This window comes from Saccostrea cucullata, unplaced genomic scaffold (genome assembly GCF_032062105.1).
Source record: "Saccostrea cucullata isolate Sc308-1 unplaced genomic scaffold, CSIRO_AGI_Scuc_v1 ctg19451, whole genome shotgun sequence".
NCBI lineage: Eukaryota > Metazoa > Mollusca > Bivalvia > Ostreida > Ostreidae > Saccostrea > Saccostrea cuccullata.
This window is the reverse complement of record NW_026939377.1, coordinates 1-8996: the sequence shown is the minus strand read 5'-3', so window position 1 is coordinate 8996 and position 8996 is coordinate 1. Positions and strand designations below refer to the sequence as shown.

Genomic DNA, 8996 nt, shown 5'->3' with positions numbered 1-8996 from the left:
ACTTTTCTCTCGTCAACTTCCCTAACTTACATGTGTATGCAGCTATATACTTTTATCACCTGCATACGGATATTTTGAATGTCAGTTGATTCGATATGCAAGAGTAAGTTATACGCATGAACAATTTCTAAAACGAGGTAAATTATTGACTCATAGTTCCCTTTCTAATGAAAAAATTCTTCAAAATCATATGCCAGTTTTGAATATTTTTAATATCCCAAAGAACCAAGATGATTTGGAACTACCATACATATACTCAACAAAAAAAAAAAAAAAAGAAACGCATATTCAGATAAAAAATAATAATCTAAGTTTTCAGTTTAAAATTAATTTTTTACAAGTGATTTTAGAGTGTGTTGTGATAAAAATCAAACAAGTCCTATGTTCCAAATTGACAAGCTAAGTTGATATCATTGACGTCGCCTCCAAATTCTAGAGGCATACGTCTTAACTAATCCATATGTCCTTTGCGACCTCTCAGCGCTATAGTGGATTTCCAATGTACGGACGTCGTGCACGAATACCAGCTCCTCTCAGTCTCTTGCGAACAATGTGTGCACATATGCTTATTTCAGCAGTTTGTACAGCAGTTCTGGGTCGATTGCGCAGGTGCTGAAGGAGGATCTGACGGTCATGTCTGGATGTGGTAACCCGCACACCGCCAGTTCTTGGTCTGTCATCCGTGTTCCTAGCTGGTGGAAACGTGCATTTAACTGCTGCAAAAGCCAAATGCAGTTGCAACTTCCTGTTGCGTAGTATCATTGTTAGAGCCTTGTTGCGTTCATCTTTGTTTAGTCGTGGCATTGCAGCATCAACATTACAATCAAATCTTAAATATGGGTTTAATAGGAGTGCTTATTGTTTCTCTAAATCCAAAATTTCATTGAAAATAGACCCCCGATTTACAAGAAATCATGTAAAACACTATTTTCATAAACATGGTTAATAAAGGGAAATAATTCCACAATTGGGGTTTAAAAGCCCATGTTGTACTTTAAATAGGTCACAGGTATCCAATGATAAAAACAATAGTTGCTCCATATACTTTTTCGAAATTTCTTCGATGAGTAAAACAATATGCGTTTCTTTTTTTGTTGAGTATATATATTGGATTCCAAAACTTCATAAGAATCCTTACAAACAATGATATATTACGGGTTCCAGTAAATGTTCAACCAAGCCTCTTCCTTTACTCCTCACTAAGATATTAACAGAAGTGAAGGAAAAACTTCAAGAATACTGTGCAACAATATATTCAAGAAGTGGTGTGAATCAGATGTGGATACTCAAAAATTCCAAAGAACTTTGGACAATTTGACATCACAAGATCTAACAAAAATCAACAGCTTAAAAAATTACGCCTTTTTAACTTTATACACAACCATTCCCCACGACATATTTAAGTCGACATATTTTGACATTACCGACAGCTGCTTTTTCAATAAAAATGGAACTCGTAAATTTACATACCTGGTCATTGGTCATTTCCAAAATTATTTTGTCAAAACACATTCTAATTGTACACACAAGTACTCTGAAGTTGACACCAAAAAGTTGCTGATTAACAATATCTATTTTGTTTTTGGAGACCAAGTCTTCCAACAATCTACAATATATTTGAATCCCCATGGGTACCAATTGCGCTTCTTATTAGCAGACCTATTTTTTGTAGTCATATGAAGCAGAATTTGTGCAAAATCCTATGTGTGAAAAGGAGAAAACACTTGCTGTGGCCTTCAACTTGACATATAGATAATTCCTATGTCGATGCGATATATCCTGGATAGATTGAGATAAAAGATACCACAAGGTCTAACACATCTGTTTCATAATTGGATATTTTACTTTAAAAAGACATTAATTGTAATCTAACAACCAAGCTCTATGATAAACGTGATGAATTTAATTTTTCTATCGTCAACTTCCCTTACTTATGCAGCAATATACCTCCATCGCCTGCATACGGAGTATATATATCTCAGTTGATTTGATACGCAAGAGCATGCTCTACGTATGAACAATTTCTAAAACGAAGTAAAATATTGACAAACAAGTTAATGAAACAAGAATATTAGCAGTGTCGTTTAAAGTCATCATTTCGTAAGTACTTTGGTCGATACAATGACCTTGTCAGCAAATGCAGTTTATCATTCAGTCAAAAGCTGATTGACATTTTTCATACTAATTGTTTGTCCATTATTTATATATTGAATTGACGACGGACTTTTCCCGATCATGACAAGGAGTACACGGCGGGTGAGACCGGTCGGCAGGGGATGCTGACTCCTCCATGGTACCTGATCCCACCTCTGGTGATTTGGAGGTCCTTGTTTGCTCTGCTCCTGTTTTTTATTAATTGTTTTATGGACTTTTTGATCTTTAATACTGTTCGTTTCTCCATATGTTTCATCATAAAATTTTGCTGTTAGATGACATCAACGTCTTTTTAGAGTAAAATATCGAAATGTGTAACAGATGTGTCATACTCCGTAGTATCCTTTATTTCAACTCCAACGGGATATATCAAGTCGACATATAAAAGGAAGTAACTATCGTTCATTAATAAAACTTCGTACTCTAGGACCTGAAGGGTTTATCACTGGTTTTCGTTTCTTCTTCAATTTTCGATAAAACTGTTATTTAAACTGTAATTTAATACTGATATCATACAAAATACTGTGATATGTCAATAACAAAAATGTAGCATCTGTATTTGTTTTCAATCCTGAAATTATCCTATTGATTCTTTCCACTTTACGCCATTGAAAGCTTTTCAGATGACAGAAAATCGTATTTTTATGCAGTTGTACACTGTGTGAATAAAAGTTACATGTATAACGTTATCGGCATTTTATACGCAAATTAAAATAAAATATTACATATTAGGGTAGCTACAGTCTATAAGCTCAAAGTCCATTTAAAGTAAATTTGAATAGAGTGGGCTAACATAATGAGAAATCTAAAATTTACAGACCCTCTGGGATGCTCCAGTTTAAGTTGCAGCATTAATGGCCCAAATGTTCTTGAAAAGATGTATCCTATATATTTCAATGTCCAACTTTGATTTGCTACTATGAGGACCTATTTAGAATACTTTAATTCTACACTTCTTCAGGTATAACTTCCATCTAAGTTTCAGTTTTTCTGGCTCAGTCATTTTTGAATAAGTGATTTTAATTACCCAACCTTATGATTGTTTTTCTTGATGATCTACCAATAGGGTAGGCTCGGTCTTCGTTACATTTTCCTTATCTCGCTGTAGTCTCGCTGAATATCGCCAGCTACTTTGAACTCCTTGGTTTTATTATTATTTGCAGAACACCGGTGAATAAAAGGCTCCGAACATACTAGAATTTCCTTCAAAAATCATTGTTCTCGCCAACTTTTAATACTCTATTTACTGCTTTTAAGCCGTCACAAACGGATGAAAAAGAGGAAAACAATCGTACAAAATAATAGAATCAGAATTAAAAGCGACATCTGCTATAAATTAAATGTATTGTTTTATAAATTTATTTCTCTTTTACCTATTTACAACATGTATCATGAGCATGAAATATGTGAAGATAACAATCAGTTTTCGAGCTTAAAAGTTCATTAAAAAGCCCAGTTGTGTAAAAAGAATTGTTTCAAATGTACGTTAAAGTGTTGTTGTTTAAATGAATAAATTCTTAAAATTTTAATAGAGCTCATAGACATACATCGAAATAAATTTAATAAATTAAAACAAATTAATGTCAAGCTACTATAAAACAACTGCTTTGAAGTTTTCATTATTCATAGAAAATATCAATAAATTGAAAAAATTATTTATATGTCTAACGTAATTGATTTTGAGGGTGTACTTTATCGAAGCAGTACAATAATCATCTATACCTTAGTTGAGTTTGAATTTGGAGAAGAATTTTGGTATATTGTAAGCCTCACACCAATCATTATGACATAGATTGAGTCTACTGGCCCTCATTGCCGAGTATTTGCAAAATTCAGCTCTTCACCGGCAAGTGTTGGCGTCTACATATGAGTGAAAAATTCTCGAGAGGGACCTTAAACAATATACAATCAATCAATCAAACGAGATTCAAACTGTACAATATCTAAAATTGATCAATTAAAAATCCTTGGCCAATGAGTATTACTTACTTCAAATCCATATTCAAAAACTTTAATAATGCGAGAAAGTTTCTCAGTACAAAAACATTTATATGTGTGCATTTTCATATTTTTGTTTTTCTAAAGATTCTAAATTTTAATTTTACTATCAAATAACAATTTTAGCTTCAATCAGTATTTTAAGGTATTGCATCAACATGATAAAGAATAAATGTAAAAAGCAAAATATTAAAATCCACAAATGAAACAATTTCATGAATTTTTTTTACTAGCAAAATTCGTCCAGGTTAATGGTTACTAAGAGCATCTCAAGTTGTTAATAAATGTTTCCCCTCTGAGTCATCATTTTCCTCCTTTGCTCGGTGGGCTTGTAACAAATCAAAAGCTTCCTCAACCTGTAGATTTAAAAAAAAAAATCAGGAGCTTTTTCATCATGTACTTAGATTTTTAACTATCCCTTGTAACCTGCATTTGACATACACACATTTTATGTCAAAATCAAAGAGGAACGCATTAGCTGTGGCCTTCAACTCGACGTTTAGAAATATCGACGACGTATTGTTAATTAACCGTGGTTATCTCCATTCATGTAAACTTATGAAAAAACATACCAGAAATGCTGAATTATCTGTTTGGATATTTTACTGGAGCAAGAGGTTAAAGGTAATATAATAGCCAAGCTAATGATAAATATGATGGCTTTATCTTTTCAATCGTCAGCATACCGTACTTGTGCAAGAGCATGCTCTACGTATGTTCAATTTTTCAAACGAATTAACTTACTGACAAACAACTTGATGAAACAACAATATCAGCAACTTCGTTTTAAAGTCATCATTTTGTAAGTTCTATGGTCAATACAATGAATTTGTCAGCAAATATAATTTATCATTGAGTCAAATACATTTGACATTTTTCATACTAATTGTAGACCATTATCTACACATTTAATTGTCAAGGATGTTTCCTTCATTTCTTGATCATAAGAAAAAGTACTCGAGGGGTGTGACCGGTCGACATGGGATGCTCACACCTGTTTGACACTGATCCCATCTCTGATGTTTTAAAGGTCTATGTTCTGCTCCTAAATTTGTATTATTTTATGGACGTTATAACTTGAATACTGGTCGTTATCTCCATATATATTTCATATTTTGAATAGTCATGTATCTAATAGAAAAGGGATATTGGAAACATAATTATTCTGAATATATCCCTAAATTCATTGAATTCATTATGGAATTTGGCTCTTTAACCTTTTAAGTCTATGTTTTTGCTCTCCTTACCTTAGCCTTTAGCGACTCTTGAAATTTCAGCATGTGCAGCAGCTCGGAGTTGTCGATTTCCAGCAACATGCCAGTGATCTTTCCCGCCATGTCTGGGAACATACCGGAGATGAGAGGGAATAAGCGTTCTCCCAACATCTGTTTCTGCTCCTGTGGTGGAAATGTAGCCAACATGGTGGCAGTCAATGTATCCTGTCCCTGGAAAGAATTGCATTTTGCTGAAGAGCTTCTAATAAAATTTGATTACATTTTTAATACAAAAAACATAACCAGAAGTCTCTGTCGAGACTGTAGCTCTACTGGTTTATACTTAAAACAAAGGAAGAGAAAAGTAGCAGTTGGGACTTGAGACTTAAAATCAGCAATAAATAGAAAAATGATCCTTGCCACTCATCAAAATAAGAACTGATGCACAGAATTATGTATCTTAGTATAGTCTACTTGTATGCCAAGTTATATTGAAATCGGACCAAAACTGTAGGAGGAGTAGCATTTTGAAACAATTTCACAGAAATTTCTATTCTTAGTAACCATGGCAACACCGTTCATCGAAATCAAAAACCGATGCACAGAATTATGTATCTTAGTGTAGTCTACTTGTGTGCCAAGTTATATACTGAAATCGGATCAAAACTGTAGGAGGAGTAGCATTTTGAAACAATTTCACAGAAATTTCTATTTTTAGTAACCACAGCAACACCGTTCATCGAAATCAAAACCCGATGCACAGAATTATTTATCTTAGTGTAGTCTACCTGTGTGCCAAGTTATATTGAACTCGGATCAAAACTGTAGGAGGAGTAGCATTTTGAAACAATTTCACAGAAATTTCTATTTTTAGTAACCTCAGCAACACTGTTCATCGAAATCAAATACCAATGCATAGAATTATGTATCTGAGTGTAGTCTACTTGTGTGCCAAGTTATATTGAAATCGGATCAAAACTGTAGAAGCAGTAGCATTTTTAAACAATTTCACAGAAATTTCTATTTTTAGTAACCACGACAACACCGTTCATCGAAATTAAAAACCGATGCACAGAATTATGTATCTTAGTGTAGTCTACTTGTGTGCCAAGTTATATTGAAATCGGACCAAAACTGTAGGAGGAGTAGCATTTTGAAAGAATTTCACAGAAATTTCTATTTTTGCTAACCACGGCAACACCGTTCATCGAAATCAAAAACCGATACACAGAATTATGTATCTTAGTGTAGTCTACTTGTGTGCCAAGTTATATTGAAATCGGACCAAAACTGTAGGAGGAGTAGCATTTTGAAAAATTGTTTACAGACAGACAGACAGACAGCTAGACAGACAGACGGACGGACGACGGACGCATTACTATCGCATAAGCTCTTCTGGTCTCTGACCAGTAGAGCTAAAAAACGAAGAAACATTGATTGTAATATTCTCTTAGGGCAAGTGACCTGCGGCATTCCTGGATTTTGTCCTTGATGCTGCTTCATCATGTGACCAGCACTGTATTCCTCGTAGCCTGCCTGGCGGTTTGAGGCTGCCGGCACACTGAGTTGTCCTCCCTGGGGGCGTCCTGGCACCTGCTGGCTGACAGGCATGCGCTGCTGGGTGTTGGCTGTTGCTGACTGATGAAAGATTGGAAGAACGCTCACTCCACTACGTACAATGGTCTTACTTGTTGACCTTTGTCCTTTGTGTAAAACATATCACGATAAAAAAATCGGTTAAAGACCACATTACACAGATTTCCTAACCTCTACTTTAGTTATTATTCTTCACTTTTAAGACTCATTTCAAAACAAGATGTCCACGTACTTGCCTTAAATATAATATTACAGTCATTATGCGCGTGTCAATTTCAAAATCAGTTCATAGAGTATGACTTTAAACAAGAGGCCCACGGGCCTTATAGGTCACCTGAGTATCATGTAACAACTTTCCAGTGATTGTATTTGGTTCGTGTTTTAATCAAAAAGCCATGAAATTCACAAATTTTGAAGGAGGCACCATTGCTTATCAAAGGGCAGATTTCAAAGCATTAATCTAATTTTAGTCAAGTACCCCCGTGGTACCCCTGACCCAGCGGCCCTGAAATTATCTATTTTGAAAGAGACTTCTTTCTTCATTATAAGGCCAGCATTTTTTTAATGTTTAGGTTTAGTTATGAACATGAGAATTTTTGATAAATCAATAATAAACATTTGTGCATTCTTTTTTTATGCCATTCTAATAGGCTCCTTACAACTGGACACGTAATACTTACAAATAGGAAAGTAGAACATTTAATTGCTTATTTCATCATCTGCCAGTTTGGGCCAGTTATATAAATTTTGTGATGTTGGTTAAAATATTTTTTAAAAAATCAATTCTTTAAAAGTCTTTCAATTTATCTTCATTTTTTACATATGTGTTAGGTGAATGTGTAGACAACTTTCTAAAATTTACTTGATGCCTAAAATTATAATTCCTATCATAAAACAGACAGGGAGTATTGGGAAGTATGGTGAACATTTTTTCAATTAAGTGTAAAATAATTTTTCTGGCTGATACAATTGATACTACTTGCCTGTATATATTTGTATATTCTTGCCGCCTTTTAATAGTTGAATTTTTTTTTTTGTGTATTTCTTCAGGTTATTGTTTATTTCACCTCAAATGGACTTAACTTCTCCCATAGTTTTATTCATTACATCTGATGCATAATCAACCTTTTTTTGAAGAATGATGCTTAGACTGTAAGCTATAACAGAGACCTAAACTGTAACAATGTCGCTGGCAATATGCAATAGCTACCATGGGCAGTTTAGAAACATGGGGGAGGAAAATAGTTTACAGATACTTTTGAAACGAATACATAATTATCTCACCAGCATGTCATTGTGCAGCAAAGTCTTCAACATTTTATTTGTCCTTTGAACGGGTGAAACGTTTTGAATGGCACTTGTTTCGATGAATTTTACACTAAACCAAGCTCAGATCTAGCTTTTTTACCCGCCGTTTCATGTTAAACCGGAAGTGCGAGTTCATAAATTTGAAATCTCGATCCCGACTCAAATTTGACATCGGAAAGAAAAAAAATTGTTTTATTTTTTTCCCTGAAAATTCAAAACCTTGAGCAAAGGGTTTGTAAAACTGAAAATAAAATAAATCCTGGCCTTAAATATGTAATTAGGTCATTAGTATATTAACCAAAAGCAAAGGATAAGATGTTCAAAGAATTCATGCATTTCACTATTAGAGCCCCACCCTAAAACAAGAACCCCTGACCCTGGGGCCATAAATTTCACAATTTTGGTAGAGGCACTCTTGCTCATTATAACTATGTACTTAGTTAGTTTATTTAATACCCAGGAGCAGAGAAGAAGATTTTCAAAGAATTCATGTATTTTCACTATATAATCAATAGAGCCCCACCCTTACACCAGAACCCCTGACCCTTGGGCCATAAAATTCACAATTTTGGTAGAGGCACTCTTGCTCATCACAACTATGTACTTAGTTGGTTTATTTAATACCCAGGAGCAGAGAAGAAGATTTTCAAAGAAATAATGCATTTTCACTACCTACTTATTGAGCCCCGCCATAGCACTTGAACCCCTGACCCCAGGGCCACGAAT

At 34.3% G+C, this 8996-nt stretch overlaps 1 protein-coding gene across 1 annotated transcript; it reads right to left on the bottom strand.

Moving 5' to 3' along the window:
- Positions 1–4271: 4271 nt before the first annotated feature.
- LOC134252969 (polyadenylate-binding protein 1A-like) lies at positions 4272–7086 on the bottom strand. The gene is made up of 3 exons (XM_062735499.1): positions 6831–7086; positions 5400–5597; positions 4272–4508 (listed from the first exon to the last, which is right to left on the bottom strand). Exons 1-3 carry the CDS (start codon positions 6975–6977, stop codon positions 4422–4424), a joined length of 432 nt encoding a protein of 143 aa, XP_062591483.1. The 5' UTR covers positions 6978–7086; the 3' UTR covers positions 4272–4421.
- Positions 7087–8996: the final 1910 nt, after the last annotated feature.